General features: G+C 37.8%; 1 protein-coding gene across 35 annotated transcripts in view; it reads right to left on the reverse strand.

The window, feature by feature from the left end:
- The window catches only part of CEP128 (centrosomal protein 128), a 459,693-nt gene that overhangs the window by 229,792 nt on the left and 205,210 nt on the right, over window positions 1–24,691 (reverse strand). For all 35 annotated transcript variants that reach the window (XR_014059627.1, XR_014059626.1, XR_014059628.1 and 32 more), the window contains one exon: window positions 20,187–20,379. Coding sequence is in view for 19 of the 35 variants with exons in the window: in XM_081510600.1 (XP_081366726.1) it covers window positions 20,187–20,379 (193 nt within the window). In the remaining 16 variants the exon portion in view is untranslated. The remainder of the gene's footprint in view (window positions 1–20,186; window positions 20,380–24,691) is intronic.

Genomic DNA, 24,691 nt, shown 5'->3' on the forward strand with positions numbered 1-24,691 from the left:
AGAATTATAATATGTGAGAGTTTGGTATAGGAGAAAGTTATTGATCAGAGGATACTGTAATTCACAATCAAAATTAAAGTTTAAAAGAAAAACTTTTTGAAGAAATATGAAGCATTAAAAAAAACTGGAAATTTAAATGATATCAATTCCAGTTAATTAACATACATGGAGCAATCCGATATGGTATTTTTCAAATCTTTAGAAACTACAAATGAGATCTAAAAAGAAGAAAAACACTGTTTCCCGCGTCCCACCAGCCAACAACTCTTCCTCCATAAACGCTCTAACCACACATTCATCCTGTTCTGTCACCTAGAGTAAGTGGAGAAGTGTAGGCGCCACGATAAAAACAGATAAACCCCCTGCAGGACCTTTTTGCAGGTAATCAGCACGCCTCACCTTCTCTTTCCCAGTCTCCAAATACCCCAAAGGTGGACAGTCCTTCATTTCCTTGCATCTTAGAAATCAACAGACATTTCCAATCTCCCGTTACCATGGCAGCCATGATGTGTCTGAGTTAGCCAAAGCAACGGGTGCTAATAACATCACACTAACAGGGAAACTTCCTAATAGCAAAATGACAAAGAAAATCTTCTCTTTACGAGTTTTACCATGATCTACAATGCATACCCCTTCAGGGTAATTTATAGCAACCCACAGAGAAGATAAAAGAGACAACTCCCTCTGCGGTTGCTTCTTCTGAAGCACCAAACCTCTGTGAAAAAAAGAATTCTAGAACCAACCAGAGCCACTCCACCAAGAACTTTTCCCTTTTGTGAAGCATACACCCAAAACTACATAATACTTCTCACAGCCTTATATGTCAATTCTTCTGTAAATCCTTATCTGAACTAGAGCTTTATTTTATTTTACTTTATCTTATTTTTTCGGCCATGACATGTGATATGGGCGGATCTTAGTTCCCCAACCAGGGAGAGAACCCACAGCCCCTGCAGTGGAAGCTCAGAGTCCTAACCAATGGACTGCCAGTGAAGTTCCTGTATTAGAATTTTAAATTTAAAAGACTATGTCTCTTTCATATATGGAACCCAGTGAAACAACACACACTATTAAGACACTGATAGGTAGTCACTGAAAAAAAGTCAGTTTTGGCTCTCCTATGGCTTGCCTGAGCAAGGCAAGTACTTTCATTAGCACAAATAGAACTGGAGGAGATACAAAGTAAACTATACAGCCAAATATGTATTATAAGCCATGAATCTCACTTAACATTTCTGTCCAGGTGGTAACAAAAATAAATGGATATTTCTTCAAAAATGTTTTTAACAAAAAGTGATATTTTAGAAAGAACAGACAGATATTTCAAAGAGAATGGGGTAACAGTGAGCATAGTTAATACTACATACCAATTTCTTACAAAATGGACTTTAGGACCGAGATGCAGAGAGGTGAATAAAATATTTGAGAACTAGAACTATAAAAGGAGGGAGGCATTTCAAGGTGCTAGTGGAGAAATACTGAACTAAAGAAAGATTGCAAAAACTTGCAGATGAAAAATAAACTAGAAATTTAAATGGAGCTAGAGTTATGGAAAAGTAGTAAGATGCTTAGTCATCTGGACATGGTAATGGAGACATGGAAATTGAAAGAAAAATACAAAATCTTTTTTTAAAAAAGTTCAGATTGGTTTACACGGTTTACCTGAGGCCAAACACTGATGCCTTATCTAACACTAGTCTTACACCAAGACTTACATAAAAACAAGGTTACAACTGGATGTGGGGACAGGAGATTATAAAGAAGTTAAATAGTAAGGCACATAGTTTAATATGGAATAAAGATCAATTTACAGCGAAGTTTAAAAAACAATCAATGAAAAAGGTGTGCATCCAGAAGCCTCAGGAGGAAGTACAGATATTCATCACAGCTCATTAAATGTCAGAGAAAACAAATTCTAAACCAGCTCTCTGTCAGAAGGTATATTTTAAACATTTGCCCCACAGAATTCAAGAGGAAGAGAAAAAGAGGTATGGGTAATACATTTCTATGTGAATTATGCAAAAAGCGTTAGTACTGAATCAAATCCAAAGGACAGAAGATATTTCAAATTTTTATGTTTTTTCCTAGCATAGTTAAAAAAAGCTTTTTTTATTCTCTTAATAACTGATAGATTATTCCTCTGTCTGGATTGAAATAAGAACAAAGCTAGTGATAAACTTTCAGATTTAACTAGAAAATTAGTATAAACATGTATGCAGATATCAATATTGCAGAACAGTATGAATACAGAAGGCCAGAGTTTTTACACTGATTTCCAACTGGAAGCCAATCACATATTAATCAGCTATATTCTTTCTCTTTGGACAGTTTATTTCTTGAGAACAACTTTCACCTGGAGAATGTTTGCTTGGAAACAGGGTGTTTCCTTGAAATTGCATCTGCCTTTCTTCTTGCCCATTTTGATAAGCACATTTCTGAAATTTTATGAGAATTTGTGTTTAGAGAGTATCCCTAAGATGTACTACATGCAACAGCTATCTTCTCCTCCATGTGCGGCTCTAGAAAACACCTTAACTTCACCATGCACAAAGATGCGAATATTAAAGTGACTCCATCAGAGGCCTCACTGATAGGAAAAACAAGAGATCATGTTACCTAGAAGCATACCTCTGTGAAGTGTTCATATTAAACAGCTATAGCCACAAAGTGCCTGGAAAGCAAGATCAGCTCCTTGATTAAATGAGAGGTCACAATTTCAGTTAAATAAAGAATAAGAAAACTAACTCCTCTATTTGTTCATAATCATTAGCATTACAGTGCCACTAAATCATACTACACAGATGTCTCCCTTTCATTAAAGGAAAAACTCCTCCCCCAAAGCATAGACATTTTAGTTTCTAATAACCTTGGAGTTTCAAAATATCCTTACATCTTAGCTATATCCTTCCAGCTAGTTATTCTCTCTCTCCTCAAGATGAAAGTCTTCTCTGTTAAGGTGTGTTGAGTCATTACAGTCAGAATAGAAGGGAGAGAGATGTTAACATGAGGGAAACTGTCAATAACAATGCCAGACTCAGCAAAGGTTTCAAGGGGCACCATGACCCTGTAAAGGGGAGGGAAGGAGGAGGGAACGTGACTCATACATTGGATATCTACCTGTCCTGATCCCAGTAAGCTTAGGAAGTTTTGAAGAGAGTCAAATTTCTCATCAGTATAAAACTATATGTTAGTCAGTAATACTACACTGTCGTTGCTGTTCAGTCACGAAGTCATGTCTGACTGTTTCCAACCCCATGGACTGCAGCGTACCAGGCCTGCCTGCCCTTCACAATCTCCAGAAACTTGCCCAAACTCATGTCCATTGAGTCAGTGATGCTATCCAACCATCTCTTCCTCTGTGGCCTCCTTCACATCCTGCCCTCAAGCTTTCTCAGCATCAGGGTTTTCTCCAAAGAATCACTTCTTCACATCAGGTGGCCAAAGTACTGGAGCTTTAGCTTCTACACCCTCCAATGAATATTCAGAGATACTACAGATAGAAAACGTTAAAGATTCTACCAGAAAATTACTAGAGCTAATCAGTGAATTTCATGGGGTTCTGAAGGCAAGAATGCTGAAATAGTTGCCATTCCCTTCTCCAGTGGGCCACGTTTTGTTGTCAGAAAGCTCCACCATGACCCGTCTGTCTTAGGTGGCCCTACATGGCATGGCTCACACTTTCACTGAGATAGACAAGGCTGTGATCTATGCAATAAGTTTGGTTAGTTTTCTGTGATTGTGGTTTTCATTCTGTCTGCCCTCTGATGGATGAGGAGAAGAGGCTTGTGGAAGCTTCCTGATGGGAGGGACTGGATGTGGGAAACTGGGTATTGCTCTGGTGGGCGGAGAATAGACTAGAGATCTCTTCAAGAAAATTAGAGATATCAAGGGAACATTTCATGCAAAGATGGGCTCAATAAAGGACAGAAATAGTATGGACCTAACAGAAGCAGAGATATGAAGAAGAGGTGGCAAGAATACACAGACGAACTATACAAAAAAGATCTTCACGACCCAGATAATAATGATGGTGTGATCACTCACCTAGAGCCAGACATCCTGGAATGTGAAGTCAAGTGGGCCTTAGGAAGCATCACTACGAACAAAGCTAGTGGAGGTGATGGAATTCCCGTTGAGCTATTTCAAATCCTGAAAGATGATGCTGTGAAAGTGCTGCACTCAATATGCCAGCAAATCTGGAAAACTCAGCAGTGGCCACAGGACTGGAAAAGGTCAGTTTTCATTCCAATCCCAAAGAAAGGCAATGCCAAAGAATGCTCAAACTACCGCACAATTGCACTCATCTCACATGCTAGTAAAGTAATGCTCAAAATTCTCCAAGCCAGGCTTCAACAGTACGTGAACTGTGAACTTCCAGATGTTCAAGCTGGATATAGAAAAGGCAGAGGAATCAAAGATCAACTTGCCAACATCCGCAGGATCATCAAAAAAGCAAGAGAGATCCAGAAAATCATCTACTTCTGCTTTATCGACTATGCCAAAGTCTTTGACTGCATGGATCACAATAAACTGTGGAAAATTCTTAAAGAAATGGGCATACCAGACCACCTGACCTGCCTCTTGAGAAACCCTCTATGCAGGTTAGGAAGCAACAGTTACAACTGGACATGGAACAACAGATTGGTTCCAAATCGGGCAAAGAGTACATCGAGGCTGTATACTGTGACCCTGCTTGTTTAACTTATATGCAGAATACATCCTAAGAAGTGCTGGACTGGATGAAGCACAAGCTGGAATCAAGATTGCCAGGACAAATATCAATAACCTCAGATATGCAGATGACATCACCATTATGGCAGAAAGTGAAGAACTAAAGAGCCTCTTGATGAAAATGTAAGAGGAGAGTGAAAAAGTTGACTTAAAACTCAACATTCAGTAAACTAAGATCATGGCATGTGGTCCCATCACTTCAGGGCAAATACATGGGGAAACAATGGAAACAGTGACAGACTTTATTTTTTTGGGCTACAAAATCACTGCAGATGGTGATTGCAGCCATGAAATTAAAAGACGCTTGCTCCTTGGAAGGAAAGTTATGACCAACCTAGACAGCATATTAAAAAGCAAAGACATTATGTTGCCAACAAAGGTCCTTCTACTCAAAGCTATGGTTTTTCCAGTAGTCATATATGGATGTGACAGTTGGACTATAAAGCTGAGTGCCAAAGAAGAGATGCTTTTGAACTGGGGTGTTGGAGAAGACTCTTGAGAGTCCCTTGGACAGCAAGAAGATCCAACCAGTCCATCGTAAAGGAAATCAGTTCTAAATATTCATTAGAAGGACTGATGTTGAAGCTGAAACGCCAATACTTTAGCTACGTGATGCGAAGAACTGATTCAGTTGAAAACACCTTGATGCTGGTAAAGATTGAAGGCAGGAGGAGAAGGGGACAACAGAGGATGAGATGGTTGGATGGCATCACTCACACAATGGACATGAGTTTAAGCAAGCTGCAGGAGTTGGTGATGGACAGAGAGGCCTGGCGTGCTGCAGTCCATGGGGTCGAAAAGAGTCAGACATGGCTGAGGGACTGAACTGAACTGAACTGGTGGGAGGGGCTGTGCACAGTAAATCTTTAATCCAATTTTCTGCTTCTGGGTGGGGCTGTGGTTCCTCCATCAGGCCAAACTATGGCAGGGTAATGGCAGTAATGCTATCTCCTTCAAAAGGACTTATGCCAGCACCCTGCAGCTCCCAAGAGTGTTGTATTCGGTGCCCCTGACTGTTGACCCACACCTCCATTAGAGACTCCTGGACACTCACAGGCAAGGCGGGCTCAGTCTCTTGTGGGGTCACTGCTCCTTTCTCCTGGGTTCTGGTGTTCGCAAGGTTTTGTCTGTGCCCTCCAAGAGTCTGTTTCCCCAATCCTCTGGAATTTCTGTAATCAAATACCACTGGCCTCCAAAGTCAACTTCCCTGAGGGTTCTCAGTTCCTTTGCTGGATCCCCAGGTTGGGAAATCTGCTGTGGGCCCCAGAACTTTTGCAACAGTGCGAGCATTTCTTTGGTATAATTGTTCTCCAGTTTGTGGGAAGTCTGCATGTTAGCTCTATGGTGGGGCTAATGGTGACATCCTCCAAGAGGACGTATGCCACATGACGTGCCTCTCAGGCCTGCTGCAGCCAGAGTCCAGTCCCTGGGGCAGGGCACTGCTGACCCATGCCTCCACAGGAGACACTAAGACACTCAAAGGCAGGTCTGGCTCAGTCTCTTGTAGAGGGCACTGCTCCTTTTCACAAGGATATCAATTCTGAATATTCATTAGAAGGACTGATGCTGAAGCTGAAGCTCCAATACTTTGGCCACCTGATGTGAAGAGCCAACTCATTGGAAAAGACCCTGATGTTGGAAAAAATTGAAGGCAGGAGGAGAAGGGGATGACAGAGGTTGAGATGGTTGAATGGCATCACCAACTCAATGGACATGAGTTTGAACAAGATCCAAAAGTTTGTGAAGGACAGGTAAGCCTGTGCTGCAGTCCACGGGGTCACAAAGAGTTGGACACAACTGAGCAACTGAACAACAACAAAGAGAATTTGGTTAAGTTGCAGGATACAAAATCCATACACAGAAAGTCCCCGCATCTCTATACACATAGCAACAAAAAAATCAGAGATAGAAATTAAGGAATCAATCTCATTTACCATTGCAACAAAAAGAATAAAATATTTAGGAATATATCTACCTAAGGAGAAAAAAGAGCTATATACAGAAAACTGTAAGACATTGATTTAAACAAATGGCGAGTTATTGCATGTTATTGGATTGGAAGAATCAATATTGTGAAAAATGACTATACTATCCAAAGCAATCTACAGATTCAATACAATTCCTACCAAATTAGCAATGGCATTTTTCACAGAACTAGAACAAAAAATTTCACAATACATATGAAAACACAAAAGACTCCAAGTAGGCAAAGCAATCTTGAGAAAGAATAATAGAGATGGAAAAATCAACATTCCTGACTTCAGATTATACTACAAAGCTACAGTCATCAAGACAGTACGGTACTGGCACAAAAACAGAAACACAGAACAATGGAACAAGATAGAAAGCCAAGAGATAAACCCATGCACCTATGGGCACCTTATCTTTGACAAAAGGAATATACAATGGGGAAAAGATATTCTCTTCAATATGTGGTACTGAGAGAACTGGACAGTTAGGTGTAAAAGAATGAAATTAGAACACTTCCTAACAACATACACAAAGATAAACTCAAAATAGACTAAAGACCTAAATGTAAGACCAGGAACTATAAAACTCTTAGAGGAAAACATAAGCAGAACACTCTATGACATAAATCACAGCAAGATCTTCTATGGCCCATCTCCCAGATTAAAGGAATTAAAAACAAAAATAAACAAGTGGGACTTAGTTAAACTTAAAAGCTTTTGCATAACAAAGGAAACTATAAGCAAAGGGAAAAGACAACCCCCAGAATGGGAGAAAATAATAGCAAAAACAACTGACAAAGGATTAATTTCCAAAATATACAAGCAGATTATACAACTCAATACCAGAAAAACAAACACCACAATAAAAATGTGGGCAAAAGACCTAAACAGACATTTTTCCAAAGAAGACATACAGATGACTAATAAACGCACGAAAAGATGCTCAACATCACTCATTGTTGTTGTTGTTCAGTCGACAAGTTGTGTCCAACTCTTCAAGACCCCATGGCCTCCAGCACTTCAGGCTTCCCTGTCCCTCACCATCTCCTGGAGTTTGCCCAAATTCATGTCCATCACATCAGTGATGCTATCCAACCATTATTACTTTTTGAGAGTCACTCATTATTAGAGAAACGCAAATCAAAACTACAATGAGATATCACCTCACACCTGTCAGAATGGCCATCATTGAAAAATCTACTAATAATAAATGCTGGAGAGGCTGTGGAAAAAAGGGAACCCTCTTGCACTGTTGGTGGGAATGAAAATTGATACAGCCACTATGGAAGACAGTATGGAGATGCCTCGAAAAACTAGCAATAAGAGTACCTATGACCCAGCAATCCCACTGCTAGGCGTATACCCTGAGGAAAACAAATTTGAAAAAGACACATGTACCCCAATGTTCACTGCAGCACAACATACAATAGTTAGGGCATGGGAGCAATCTAGATGCCCATCAACAGATGAATGGATAAAGAAACAGTGGCACATATATACAGTAAAATATTACTAAGCCACAAAATGGAATGCATTTGAGTCAGTTCTAATGAGGTGGATGAACCTAGAGCCTATTATACAGTGAAGTAAGTCGGAAAGAGGAAAACAAGTATCGTATATTAACATATATATATAGAATCTAGAAAGATGGTACTAGTGAACCTACTTGCAGGGCAGCAATGGAGACAAAAAAATAGAGAACAGACTAATGGACACATAGAGGGGAGGAAAGAGAGTGTGAGACAAATGGGGAGAGTAACATGGAAATGTATACACTACCATATGTAAAAATAGATAACCAATGGGAATTTGCTGTATGACTCAGGGAACTCAAACTGGGGCTCTGTGACAACCTAGAGGGGTGGGGCGGGGTAGGAGGGAGGTTCAAGAGGGAGAGGATATCTGTATACCTATGGCTGACTCATGATGAATTGCAGAAGCCAACACAATATTGTAAAGTAATTATCCTTCAATTAAAAATAAATACATTTTTTAAAAATGGGTAGAAGACCAAAATAGACATTTCTCCAAAGAAGACATACAGATGGCTAATAAACACATGAAAAAATACTCATCATCACTTATTATTATAGAAATGCAAATCAAAACTTCAATGAGGTATCGCCTCACATCGGTCAGAATGGCCATCACATTATTTGTCAAATCAGATTTCAAGTTACCTATAAAAATATTCTAAGAAGATAGTACACCCATATGTACAAATGTGTGTGATAATTTGTTATGTAAGGGGTATTATGAAAATTAGATATTTTTGGTTTGATCTGTTTTTCTCAAGTAAGACATAACTAGTAACATTTTCCATCGAGTGTATAAAATCTGAATTTTTACAGTATGAATGCAACTAACTTTTATAAGTAAATACTGGGTTTTATGAGCTTCCCCAGTGGCTCAGTGGTAAAGAATCTGCCTGCAGTGCAGCAGACATGGAGACCCGTGTCTGAGCCCTGGGTCAGGAAAATCCACGGGATGGGAAACGGCAACCGACTCCAGTAATCCTGCCTGGAAAATTCCCTGGGCAGAGGAGCCTGGTGGGTTACAGACCATGGTGTCACAAAGAGTCAGACACGACTGACTAACTAAACAACAAAAATCAAAACCACAATGAGGTATTACCTCATACCCGTCAGAATGGCAGAGAAGGCAATGGCACCCCACTCCAGTACTCTTGCCTGGAAAATCCCATGGACGGAGGAGCCTGGAAGGCAAAGAGTCGGACAAGACTGAGCAACTTCACTTTCACTTTTCATTCTCATGCATTGGAGAAGGCAATGGCAACCCACTCCAGTGTTCTTGCCTGGAGAATCCCAGGGACGGGGGAGCCTGGTGGGCTGCCATCTATGGGGTCACACAGAGTCGGATACGACTGAAGCGACTTAGCAGCAGCAGCAGCAGCAGTCAGAATGGCCATCATCAAAAAATCTACAAACAATTCATGCTGGAGAGGCTGTGGAGAAAAGGGAACCCTCTTGCACTGTTGGTGGGAATGCAAACTGATACAGCCACTATGGAGAAAGGTATGGAATAAAAAATACAAAATCATACTTTGAAAATGATTTCCTCTTTTGTAGTAAACTAAGCATATTCAAGGTTACTCCTAAAAGATGTCTCCCTTATCAAAAGCTTTATTAGATAGCAGAGAAATGGATGGAAGACAGCTGGGGCCCAGGGAATAAACACACCCACGGGAGTGTGACTGCTTGGGAAAGTCATCCATTTTGGGGGCTCTGGCAGGCTCAGAGGTGAAGCGTAGTCAAGTAGAAGGCAGCAGCTAGGAGTTGAGAAGATCTTGCAAATACAAAGCTTCTAAAGAGCTAAATAAGACAGCACAGTCTAAATGCAGAAGGAGCAGCAGATACATAAGAAACCACCAAGGAAAACTTGGTAAAGTCACCAGTTGCAGGGGACAAGGAATAGAAGAAAGCAATCTTCCTTCTGAATCGTAAGTGTAAGAGTGGGCTTTAAATGCTCTCAGGAAAGCTTGCAAGTTAATAAATTGAGAAAATTTTCTTTGGAGTTTCAAAGCAAAATTTCATAGCTAGAAGGCCATAGAAGCTTTCTATACAGTATGTTGCCATCCGCTATTTTAAAATAGTTCCGTTTTAAATTTCCCGGCATGCATATTTATTCTCAGCAACCACATCTGGTATCTAAAGCACTCTGTATCCCAAGTTAACAAAAGAGAATAATCAAACTTCAAATATTTAGACAAGAATGCAACTATAAATTGAAGTTTAATATCTACCAAAGGGATACCAGTCATGTGAAAACTGAGTTCACTGGGGGGACAGAAATAAGTTTTTTTAAATCTAGTAGGTGTATAACATTAGGTCAACCACAACCTTTGTGGGTGCATTTCAATTTGCTTATCTCATTATGTTGCAGCAAAGCTCTTTCCCACTTCAGCCCCTCACAAACACGGTTTCCTCTGCTGGGATAACTCCGCCACCATCTCTTGCCTGGATCAGGCCTACTCAGACGTAGATTCACTGCATGGAACACTTTCTGCAGAAACCGCATCGTCCAATCTCAGTCACCAGCTACTGCACACAGGGCCCCCACGGGATCTCAGAGCACAGCCTCTCCTCCAACCAAGGCCAGCTGCTCCACTAAGCACAGGAGGCGGCGTCTCCAGCCAATGAAAATGTTTTCACCTGAAATGGTTATCGAGTCAGCAGAAAAATAATGAATATAATCATGAATATATGATAATAAATCTAGCCTGGATTATATTTATCTTCACACCAATGTAGTCAAAACATTTAATTTTCTGTGGAGGAAGGGATCCATGAAGGCCAAGTGCCTAAGGGACCATAAAAGTTCATAATGCATACCTAGTTACCTTGTAGTAGTTCTACTAAGAAAAAATGACCGTTTTTGCTGTTTTGAAAGCTGGATGATGGCACCTGTTTGGGGATAACTTAAATAATAAATTGCTTAAAACAGTATCCAGCATGCAGCATTAAATGTTAGCTCTTATTACTATCTGAACAGTAACTGGAGACACTATTTGTTGTATCACTTACAGAAAGATCAATACAATACACTCTTCTTGACTTCGGTTTCCCGATTGTTTATTTCTCACTAGGAGTTCCCATGTCCCCTTTAATTAACTAAGATGGTAAGAACCACGTCTTACCATGTTAGTAAGACCAACATATATACCTCTCTGATATCAGAAAACTCAGAGCTGCATTAAATGATAAACCACAATAACTCCTGCCAGGTGCCAAGGACACGATTTCTCTGTCCTCTGATTTTTTCTTCTTTAATTTTATTTTTTAATTTCTTTCTATGTGCATTTTAGTATTATGCTATAACTCCAAGTGGAAGAAGAATAAAATTTAAAAGTAGGACTAAAAATGAATAAAGGCCTTACTACAGTCTAAACTGATAAAGACAACCTCCATTTGAGGTTCATTCATGACCTATCGAACTTCACTGAATTTAATTTCTATATGTAAATGAAGCATACCAAATGTATGTATGTGTGTGTGTGTGTGTGTGTGTGTGTGTGTGTGTGAGTAAGGAAATTATATTCATTTTGAAAATACCACATTTCCCACACTTTGAGAACTGCCTCAGTACATTCATTTCAAAGATTAATTTTAGTAGACTGAGAGTAATACGTTATACTTAACTTTCTGACAAATGTCCAAAGATGGGCACAAGTACCCAAAGAGGTGCAAGCAGGCTGCAGAATTACTTGATTTGAACAGAACTGAGAACCAAGACACAGAGAAACTGTTTGCCTAAATGTCTAATTTCATGACCTTACTAGTTATTAATTTGCTATGTATGCTGTAACAAATTACCACAAATATAGTGCCTTAGAACAATGCAAACTTATGACGTTACAATTCTGTATGTAAGCAGGCCTGCATGGGACACCCTGGGCTATAATCATCATTCAGCAAGGCTGCATTCCTTTCTAGAGGTTCCAGTGAAGCCTCGATTTCCTTGCCTTTATCCACGTTCTTAGAACCACCCACATTCTCTGGCTTTGGCTCTTTTCCTTCTTCTTCAAGGCCTTCAACAAATGGTACGCTGAGTCTTTCTCTGACTCCCATTTCTGCTTTCTCTTTCACTTTAAGAATACTTATGATGACAGCGGGCCAATATAAATACACCAGGATAACTTTCTCTTCTCTAAACCCTTATCTGAACACAGCTACAAAATCTCTTTTGGCATATAATGTAACATGTAGACACCTTTGGGGGTAGTGAGCTGGCATTATTCTGCCACCACAATTGATAACTAACATATAAACAACAAAATAGAAGTGTTATTCAAAAATAACTGAAACACAGTAAAGACAAGCTTTGAATTTAAAAAAAGCTATTTACTAACCTAAAAACCCACATCAAATCTTTTTTAGCACATGCAACTTTAGCTTACTTTCCTCCCTGAATATGACTATGATTCAAATTCAAGCAGACCAGCTTTGCTGTCCTATGAAACAGTAGAAAATCATACAGATAATCTATGAAAAGATCAAAATAGAAAATCTAAAATTCATTCGTAGAGTATACTTAACATTTCTGAATTTTCTGGAATATCAGTTCAGTTCAGTCGTTCAGTCATGTCCAACTCTTTGCAACCACATGAGCTGCAGCACGCCAGGCCTCCCTGTCCATCACCAACTCCTGGAGCCTACCCAAACTCATGTCCATTGAGTCGGTGAGGCCATCCAACCATCTCATCCTCTGTCGTCTCCTTCCCCTCCTGCCTCAATCTTTCCCAGCATCAGGGTCTTTTCAAATGAGTCAGCTCTTTGCATCAGGTGGCCAAAGTATTGGAGTTTCAGCTTCAGCATCAGTCCTTCCAAACAACACCCAGGACTGATCTCCTTTAGGATGGACTGGTTGGATCTTCTTGCAGTCCAAAGGACTCTCAAGAGTCTTCTCCAACACCACAGTTCAAAAGCAACAATTCTTCAGTGTTCAGCCTTCTTTATAGTCCAACTGTCACATCCATACATGACTCCTGGAAAAACCATAGCCTTGACTAGACAGACCTTTGTTGGCAAAGTAATGTCTCTGCTTTTTAATATGCTGTCTAGGTTGGTCATAACTTTCCTTCCAAGGAGTAAGTGTCTTTTAATTTCATGGCTGCAATCACCATCTGCAGTGATTTTGGAGCCAAAAAAAAGTCTCTCACTCTTTCCACTGTTTCCCCATCTATTTGGCATGAAGTGATGGGACCAGATGCCATGATCTTAGTTTTCTGAATGTTGAGTTTTAAGCCAACTTTTCACTCTCCTCTTTCACTTTCATCAAGAGGCCCTTTAGTTCTTCTTCACTTTCTGCCATAAGGGTGGTGTCATCTGCGTTTCTGAGGTTATTGATATTTCTCCCTGAAATTTCATTCCAGCTTGTGCTTCCTCCAGCCCAGCATTTCTCATGATGTACTCTGCATATAAGTTAAATAAGTAGGGTGACAATATACAGCCTTGACATACTCCTTTTCCTATTTGGAACCAGTCTGTTGTTCCATGTCCAGTACTAACTGTTGTTTCCTGACCTGCATACAGGTTTCTCAAGAGGCGGGTCAGGTGGTCTGGTATTCCCATCTCTTTTAGAATTTTCCACAGTTTGTTGTGATCCATACAGTCAAAGGCTTTGGCATAGTCAATAAAGCAGAAGTAGATGTCTTTCTGGAACTCTCTTGCTTTTCTGATGATCCAGCAGATATTGGCAATTTGAACTCTGGTTCCTCTGCTTCTTCTAAAACCACCTTGAACATCTGGAAGTTCACAGTTCACGAATTGCTGAAGCCTGGCTTGGAGAATTTTGAGCATTACTTTACTAGCGTGTGAGATGAGTGCAATTGTGCGGTAGTTTGAGCATTCTTTGGCATTGCCTTTCTAGAATATATTCCAGAATATAAAAATACATCCAATAATTTAGGAGAGGAAAAATGTAACTTTAAATATCTGAACTCCACATTCAATGCTTCACTGTTGCTAACTGACTATATAACTGAAGGTATTGAAAATGTTTGTCTCCCAGATTAATTAGCCAATAGAATTAGTACAAGAATTAGGCCCATTATACAGATAGGCAGGTGGGTGGAGATGTTTATAACTAACTAAAGAATAACTAGCCATAACTTTAATTGCCAATTTACTTACTAACATTATGAATGTTGTTACAGAGTCAATCAAAGATCTGTGATACCTGCACAGATCTGGTTATCAGGAGCTCCAGCCATATCATTAATCTATTCAATTTTGGTCCTAGGCACATTTAATCAATGCAGTTTAATTTCAATCCCAGTTGACCTGTTGGCCTGGCTAGATTTTAAATCATAACACTGAACAAATGAGAAATAAAATTATTATAATGAAACATCCATAAGCAAAAACAAGGACTAAGATTAAAACAAAATTCTGATTTTACTCAAGTAGTGGATATAATTTTTTAAAAACCCACTCTTTCTCAATCGGTTTTCGAAAATAATTATGAAGAAAATCTTAAAATACACGAGGGAAGATATGACTTCACATTAAACAAAATAATAGTTTAGTGAGTTTAAATAATTTCCTCAATCAATTAAACTACTTTCATTATCTCTAATGATCAAGATCACTTAAACTTCTGAACAAACTGGTGAAATGTAAAATAAAGTGCTAAATAGATTCTTTTTAATTAACCAGAATCCAAATAAATTACATTACACTTAGAGATTATCCGTTAAATTAATTTAGAATGCTTAATTATACTCCGACATGCAATAGAAAAAATTGGTTTTCCTTGCTGTTAGACTAGATAATGACTAACATTTATATAAGTTGCATGACTGCCAAATATTCTTTCAGTGAGACAAATTAAAAAAAAAAACTGCTTGAAACAATGTGGGAAATAAATAAAATATAAATCACAAGTAGGAGAAAAACTTAACCAATAAATACAAAATGCACACACACAACATAAATGATACAACCCCATGTTTCCCTATACTAGGGAAGGTGCCTTTGGTTGACAAGCCCTGCCCTTGTTTCTGTCCCAAAAATGAATTCTAAGAAATTATTCTTTTTTTTTTTTATAAATTTATTTATTTTAGTTGGGGGCTAATTACTTTACAATATTGTATTATTCTTTATTCTGCCATCAACACAGAAATTGTACAAAAATTCAGGAAAAGGACAAGGGCAAACAGAGAAAACAGTTGAAAGGAGTTATTCAGAACACTGGGAAATCAAAGGAAAATCCTTAAAAAATTGAGATTACTACTGGTAGAAGCAAATCACGTAGATGAGAACCTGTGGAAGTATGGAGTGATTTTTAGAGTTAATGCCTTGAATAGAATAAAAGTTTTAGAAAACTGAAAAATACTAAGTCATATCTCTACCATATAGTAAAAATGCTCATCCTCAGAGCCATATATAGGAATATACAGTGTACCAGTTTCATCACTAAGCTGACTCTATTCCTTGAATGACAACTTTTAGTACCCTTTGGATATTTCACAAAACAAGCAAGCAAACAAACAAAAAAACTATGAGAAATGTTTTGGCTTAAAATTCATAAGGCTTATACTAAAACAGGTCTTCCAAGACTAACATGGCAAATCCATAGCTATGGCTCATTCCTTGCATCCTTTTCTCCAAACAGTCATTGAACATATACAAGGCAAAGATTAATTATACCCAATCACAAGTGTTGAGGAGCTAACAGTCAAAATAAGGAAACCATTATAAAACTTCTTGTGATAAATGAAACTACCCAAAACAGTAATGTATTCAAAGTGCTGAAACGGTAATGGAAGAGGAAATGTCTAACTCTTGTCCTTGTTCTTTCTAAGGTTCATTTCTCTACCTTTACTTTTGACCCCATTCACTCGCATATCTTCTGGGTTCCTGCTATACCAATTAACCTTTCTTTCACCTATTCAACATCTCCCATTCCTGGATCCTTCTACTCAACATTTATTATCATGCTTAAACTTCTCTTTGATCAGTAGCAAACAGAAATTATACTCTAAAAGTTATATTCATTCTACTATTAAGGGCTGAAACTACTTTAGATATAAACAACGTTTTTTATATTGTTTCTTTTTGGTACTCAGGTATTAAAATTTCTTTTCACGTGTGATACCAGAGAGCTACCCCACGTCATAGTACAAAAGGAGACAAGAATGACCAATAACGTTACAGCATGCTCTAAATGAACCAGGAATCTCCTAGAAAATATCACAAAATGATAAAAATATAAATGGTTTAAACACTTCTGCTATAAAATAGAATGCACAACTGAAGTATTAGGAAAGGCAAATACTGTTACCTAATCCCAAAGTGCCATAACAAAAATGCAAGCCACTGTAATTAAATTACTTAACTTCTGCCAAATATTTGCTGATTTGCAATTTGGTTCTGCAGAATTCACTTTGGCATGTAGAGTTCATTGTGTTTTCTTCTTTCACGGAACATAAATGTTATGGTTCCCGTATCAACTGTGCCCCTTTAATGTTCTTCCATTCATTCACTCATTCAGCAAACATTTGACATATCTATTATGTGCCAAGTTCTTCTCGGGCACTGGGGTACATAGTGTTGAAGAAAATAACAAAATCATTACCTTCATAGAAACTCTATCAACCAAACACATTTCTCAATTGTGTGTCATCCCTGAAACTCACTGAGGCAAGAAACAAGATGTTTCTGCCCCAGGACAGTCCTTTGAATGCTTGCCACAGCCACAGTTAATGCTAACGTAAGGCTTAACACAGCTGAATTAAGAGGAAAAAAAAGGTAGAGCAATGATACGTTTCCCACTGCGCACTTCTCGGCTCACTTCATTGCTATTCCAACGAACAGGTGCTCATAAGAAATAATCAAACAAACAACCTGAGCGATAGCCCTCTGCTGCAAAAATATACCTTCTGAAGTAGCTGAAGAACTATTTCCCTTCTTCCACATTTCATTAGTACCTTTCCCTTTATTCAGAAAAGGTAACTCCCTAATAAAGAGGCCGTTCATAATGGTTTATTTCATCGTTACATGTATTACAGCTCCAATAAGTGATACACGACAGGAAAGCACAGATCTGAGAGCCCGGATTCACAGTGCAGGCCACCAAGAACGTCGCCTCTCCAGGCACTGCATGCATCAGAGGGGAGGGAACGGATGAGGATCCCAGTGAATCCAACAAAGCCAAACAAGCATGTGACCTACCCAAAAGAGAAACTGGGTAAGAAGACAAATTTCATCTTTAAGGGACAGGAATTTAAGAGGCAGTGTGAATTTCTAATTACTTCAGAAAGAAAAATGATGTACACCAAATAGTCATGGTCACAATCACAAAGTGGCTGGAAAGCAAAGATGGGCTCTTTGTTTAATGAAGAGTTCAGAATTTCAGCTTAAGAAAAAAATGTGTTAAGAAAGTTGTCTGCTATATTTATTCATAATAATTAGCATTTCATAAGCAAGAATGGAGCTAAATCGTACCACACAGATATCCTTCCTTCTAAAGGTCTCTGACAGGATTCCCTAATAGCTCAGTTGGTAAAGAATCCGCCTGCAATGCAGGAGACCCCGGTTCGATTCCTGGGTTGGGAAGATCCGCTGGAGAAGGGAAAGGCTACCCACCCCAGTATTCTTGGGCTTCCCTTGTGGCTCAGCTGGTAAAGAATCCACCTGCAATGCAGGAGACCTGGGTTCAGTCCCTGGGTTGGGAAAATCCCTTGGAGAAGGGAAAGGCTACCCACTCCAGTATTCTGGCCTGGAGAATTCCATGGACTGTAAAGTCCATGGGTCTCAAAGAGACTTTCACTTTCAAAGGTCTCTGACAAAAGAAACCCCTCTAATAGGCACATAAACTGTAGCTTTTAGTAGACCTCACAGTTTCAAAGCATGTATTCTTACTGAGGAAAACTGGCACACACAGGAGCAGTGAGCTATCAGAATATTAAGGAAGTTGGCAGTGGTTGGTTTATTAAGAAATTACTAAAAATGACTACTTAACAAGTTAAAATATCACACCCAAATCTTCGCTGCTACAGTTTACATCTCTCTACTCTTTTCTTTGTTGCCGTTCATAACAACAAAGAATTCCTAAGTCAACAGCTACTAAACTTCTAAGAGGTCCATGACAATAACTTCTCAGTAGATTTTGTCTTCTTTTGGAACACCCCAGCTCCAACCTACAGCCCTAAAATAGCCCAGAAAACAGAAGAAAACTCCTGTCTTCCTAATAATACATGTGTACGTATGCAACTATAGCAGGCTTGGCTTGTTCTTCATTATCCATATTAAGTCTTCATTATTTCTGAATCACAGAGAGCACTCATACATCTTGTACCCAAAAGTCAAGAAATTATCATATCATCCCTCTATCACAAAAGTTTGGGTATTCCTGAGACTTTTACTTTTTATAATTTTTAAAGAATAGACAAAAACATGATCCTTTTTGGTCTCCCAAGAAATCAGCCCCTCCTCCCAACTTTGCTATTTCTCCCAATGGCAAAAGCACCAAGACCTTGAGTATCCTGTGAGTCTTCTCTCATTCACCTACATTGTTCAATCTTGTACTAATTCCTCAACAGGATCTTGCATTTGTTGCCACTACTAATGTCCTCTGTCAGTCCCTCTTTTGCTTTTATTGAGACTATTACAATAGGCTCCTAATTAGATTAATGGGATCAGTAAGAGTGGGATACAACTTAACGACTAATTAGATACATTTCCACAATCAATATCAAGATGGGATCTAACAACAGAGTTTCAAAATTTTTGGAGGAAAAAAAATCACACAATCAAAATAGCTGGATATCTCTATCAGTTATTGATAGAAAAAATCCTCTATCAGTTATTGATGGGAATATCAGTAGGGATATGGAAACCACCAGAAATGCAGAACAATGTGAAACAATTTAGCATAAGTGACTTTTACAGAACATTTCACAATAAATGCAGAACATAACTTATTTTCAAGTGCACATGGAAAATTTACTAACAGAAACCACATTGGGGGCAATAAAACAAGTCTCAGAAAAGAATCAAAATCATGGAGTATGTTTTACAACTGCAAGGGTACTAAGCTTAGAAACTGATAATATCTATAAAATTCTACATAATTGGAAACTAAGAAGTACACTTCTTTTAAAAAAAAATTTCACATGTCAGAGAAGAAATCACAAGGGAAATATTTTCTAAATGAAACTAAGTAATAATAAAAGGAAAATATACCAGAATTTGTGAAATGCATTTGAAGTATTACTAAGATGGAAATTTACAATTTTAAATGACTACATTAAGAAACAGAAAGATTAAAAAAAGTTTCCAACTTAAGTATCCAGGAGAAAAACAAATGATGTACAAAGGCAGTAAAAGAAAGGAAATAAGAATGATATTAGAGATCAATAAAACACTAAAAAGACAAATAATAGAAAAAATTAAAAATCAAAGGCTGTTTCTTTGAAAATAGTAATAAAATTAATAAAACCCCCAGCAAGACTTACAGGAACACAAGAACAGAAACAATTACCAATACCAGGAATATAATAAGAGATATCAGCACAGATCTCACAGAAACTAGAAGAGGTAAAGAGGGGCTGTTACAAAAAACTTTAAGTCAATGGATGTGACAACTTCAATAATTTGGGAAAATAGATACAAAGTAAATGTTTATGAATGAATGGGTATTTTACTGAAGTAAAATATAAATTTTAGCACTTTACTAGGGAAGAACAAACATGACTTACCTAATTAGCATTTACAAATGGCCAATAGACAGAAATGTACCCAGTAGGGATACAGGAGCTAAAGGAGAAATTCTCAAGGAGAAACAGTCCTCTCTTCCAGACCCAGAAATGAAGATAAGGAGACAAGAGAAAAGGAAAGGAGAGGAATTTGGAAATTCTGTAGCTCAAACAAAAGGCAAGAAAAACAGAATATTTTTCCCCCAACCCTAAGATTTCATGAACATAAACAAAGAAAAATAAAAGAGAAAGAGCAGTTAACACACCTCTCTTCTCTTGGTGTATTTCTTCCAGAAGCTGCTCCTGTCTTTCTATCTGTTCAAAGAGACACTGAAGCTCAACTTCCTTGTTTTCAGTCATATTCTTGAGTTGTTGTCTGCACAACATCAGCTGGTGCCGTAGACTTTTCTCTCTGTTTTCTCTCTCTTTCAGCTCCTCACAGAGCCACTGAAGTTTAGTCTAAAAATATGACATTTATTCTAATTTTTAAAAATCTAGACAACAGTAGCATTCCAAAACATGACAAAGTCATGATAATCTAAACTTAGACAATAACTAACGAATTTAAGCAAAATTTAAAAATACCCATAATGTTTTAATTTGCATAATGGTTTATATCAGTTAAAAGCTCGTCTAGAAAATTATTTTCTCGGATTTTTATAAAATACTTGGTATGCTCTATCATCTTTGGAAAGGCAATACCACAGAAAGTTTAGCGTATTAAACTTCATGTTGTAATACAATTAATCCTCTAATTAGCTTAGTACAAATACTGGAAAATCCAAAGCACTCCATAATAGACCTAGAAAAATTTGTTATAAAACAGAATGTTATTTCAAAGATTACAAAATAAGACAAAATTCCTAAATTTTGTTTCTAAAAATGTATATCCCCAAGGGTCTTGCTAATCAGGTAGAGAGAAAGATTTTATACAGCATGAGTCAGATAAAGTCAGCATTTTTCTGTTTTTAAAACTAGGAAATTTAATTGAAGCAACTCTCTTTTCCAAAGACTCTAGCCTCACCAACGCTAATATTTAAATATTTAAAGCAGGGATGAGAAAAGAAATCTTTCTTTCACATTCAGTAGAACAAAATTTCAGTTGGGTCTTAGGATCTTCCCAAGTGAGAGTACCATCCAGCTGCTAGCTGACTTTAAATAATCTAAACAGTCTTCACCTCAACAAGAAGCAAAATAGGGGAAGCTGTGAACTAGAAGGGAAAATGCGATTAAGCTAATGGACAATCTCCCTGAATAGTACATATCATAAGCAAGAATATTCTAAGCCTCTCGAAGTCTAAAAGGCTGTTTGGACATGCCCCAGTTTATTAAAAGTAGCTGTGATAGAATTATTTAGCAGGTTCAACCCCTGGGTTGGGAAGACACCCTGGAGAAGGAAATGGCAACCCACTCCAGTAATCTTGCCTGGAAAATCCCGTGGACAGAGGAGCCTGGTGGGCTACACTCCATGGGGTCACAAGAGTTGGACACAACTCAGCAACTGAACCACCACATGATGAAGCAGAACTGGGATATGTCCCTTAGACTGGGACTCCCCACATACATCAGCTATCAAATATCCCCAGAAATGAAAAAGAGGCACAGTTCCTTTGGACAGAAGTTCTAACGGGTGGTGACACAGGAAAAAATATCATCCTAAGTCAAATTATACAGTAATATCATAATGTAACCAATATGCTGGGTGAAGAAAAATGGAAATCATGCTTAAAAAGGTATGATTTATTAATAACAAAGCACTTTTTATCAGACCAGAGTTTATGTTAAGGAGCTGGTTTAGGGTGGATCCCCTAGATAGCCTCAGGATGGGGCTGGGGATTATTAGCTAGCTGAAATTTACCTTTATACTCATCAACTTAGAAGAAGAGAGATGGGGTACAGGCCAGGGAAGACTGAGGATTAAGTTCTGTAAAGACCTGAACAGCGAGACATGATGAGCTTCCAGGCTGGCAAACTCACCTCCACGCCAAGAGGGTAATGCATCCAAAATTTCAAAGAGACAGAAGTTCCTGTACTCAGAATACTTTGGGACTGTGCCCTATATATTCCTTCATCTAGCTATTCAACTGTATCCTTTATAAAGAAGTAGTAATAGTAAGCCAAGTATTTCCCTGATATCTATGAGCCATTATAACAAATTAATGAACTATGTGTATCCCAATTTTAAGCTAGCTCAGATAGAAGTGTAGGAAACCTAGGCACTCAATATTTGTGACTGGCATCTAAAAGCGGGCAGAGGTAGGGAAAGTCTTGTGGTACTGAGTCCTTAAACTGTGAGATCTGGACTAACTCTGGACAGTTAGTGTCAGAGATGAATTAAGTTATAGGGCACCCAGTTGATGAATGCAAAAAACTGAAAGACTACTTGATGCGGACAACTCAAACATCTACAGTCAAAAGTGTTAAGTAGACACATGTCATAATAGTAGGTATTATATTTCACAGAAAGGGTAGGCCACTAGGATTTTTCATCTTCAGAGCTCTGATTTACACAAGCTAAGGGTAACTGCAACAGAAATATTGGGAACTCCCTCCTCCACCAACTCCTCACTGATAGGGTGGTCATTCTACTCCAAACAAAGCAGGCTAAGAACACTGAGGTCCCAACTGTCATCTTCCCAGGTTGTTAAGGTGTCTTTTTTGAAATCTTCAATAAAATACTAACAACCAGAATACAGAAACATATAAAAAGGTTTTGACAGCATAATCAACTGGGATTTATCCCATGAATGCAAGGTTTCATTAATATTTGAAAATTAATTAATATCCCATATTAGTAAGCATTAGAGACATAAGCCACATGATAATATTAAAAGGTGAAGAGAAATTATATGATGAAATTCAATATCATTCACAATGAAGACATTCAACAAACTAGGAATAGAAGGGAACTTTCTCAACCTGATAACAGACATCTATTAAAAAAACCCCACAATTATTATCATACTTAATGGTAAAAGACAATGCTTTCTCCTTAAAATCAGAAACAAGAATGTCTGCTCTCACCACTATTATATGACACTGTATTAGAAGGTCATGGTCTGACAATTTTGCAAGAAAATTTAATAAATTACATCCACACTGAAAAAAAAGAAGTAAACCTATTTATATCGATTTGCAGATAACATGCCCCTGTATAAAAAAATCCTAATGATTTCACTAAAAACATATTAGGACTAATAAAATAGTTTAGCAATATTGTAGTATATAAGATCAATATACATAAATCAATTGTAGTTCTATATGCTTGAATGATCAATAAAAAAATCAAGTTAAAAGTCATCTGTATGAAAAAGTCATCTGGATGAAACTGGAGCCCATTATACAGAGTGAAGTAAGCCAGAAAGAAAAACAACAATACAGTATACTAATGCATATATATGGAATTTGAAAGATGGTAACGATAACCCTATATGCGAGTCAGAATAAGAGACACAGATGCATGGAACAATTTTATGGACTCTGAGGGAGAACGTGAGGGTGGGACGTTCTGGGAGAATAGCATTGAAACATGTATATTATCGTATGTGAAACAGAACACCATTCCATGTTCGATGCATGAGACAAGGGCTCAGGGCCGGGGCAATGGGATGACCCAGAGGGATGGGATGGGGAGGGAGGTGGGTGGGGGGTCCAGGAAGGGGAACACATGTAAACCCATGGCTGATTCATGTCAATGTATGGCAAAAACTATTACAATATTGTAAAGTAATTAGCCCCCAACTAAAATAAATAAATTTATTAAAAAAAAAAAAGTCATCTGTATATATAGTAGCATCAAATGAATAAAATATTTAATAAAACACCTTTTAAAAAAAGTGAAAAACATACTCTGAAAAGATAACAAAGAAAAAAACTAAACAAAACACTGCTGAAAAAAAATTGTCTAATACCTAAATAAATGGGACAATATCCCATGTATAAAATATCAGAAGACTTAATATAGTTTAGACAAAAATACTCCTCAAAAAGACGTATACATTCAATGCAATTCCAATCAAAATCCCAACTGGCTTTTCAGAAAATTGACAAGTTCATTCTAAATTTCATATGGACAATCAGGGGACCCAGAATAGCCAAGAAAAAAAAAACAAACAGTGTTGGAAAATAAGACCAAATTTGGAAGACTCAAACTTACCCATTTCAAAGCTTACTACAAAGCTACAGGAATCAAAGCAGTGTAATACTGGCATAAGATAAACATATAGATCAATGAAATAGAATTAAGAGTCCAGAAAAAAAAATCTATACATATATGGTCAATTGACTTTCAACAAGAGTGTCAAAACAATTTGATGAAGAAAGAAGAGTCTTTTCAACCAGTGGTGGTGGGACTACAGAGAGCAACATGTAAAAGAATAGACTTGGACCTATACCTCATATTGAGGTATTAAAAAATTAACTCAAAATGGATCAAAGATCTAAATGTAAGAGCTAAAAATATAAGACTCCTAGAAGAAAACAGGCAGAAGTCTTCATGATCTTGATTTGACAATCATTTCTTAGATATTATACCAAAAGCACAAGCAACCAAAGAAAAAAGTTGACAAATTTGACTTAATCAAAATTTAAAATATTATGCTTCAGTGATCAAAATCAACAAAGTGAAAACACAACCCACTAAACAGGAAAGAATATTTATAGATCATATGTCTGAAAAAGGGCTTATATCTAGGATACATGAAGAACTCAAATAATAAATTAAAAGATAACAAATTCAGCAAAAGATCAAAATAGACATTTCTCCAAAGAA

The sequence above is a fragment of the Giraffa tippelskirchi genome, chromosome 7 (genome assembly GCF_054371585.1).
Source record: "Giraffa tippelskirchi isolate mGirTip1 chromosome 7, T2T-mGirTip1v1.2.pri, whole genome shotgun sequence".
NCBI lineage: Eukaryota > Metazoa > Chordata > Mammalia > Artiodactyla > Giraffidae > Giraffa > Giraffa tippelskirchi.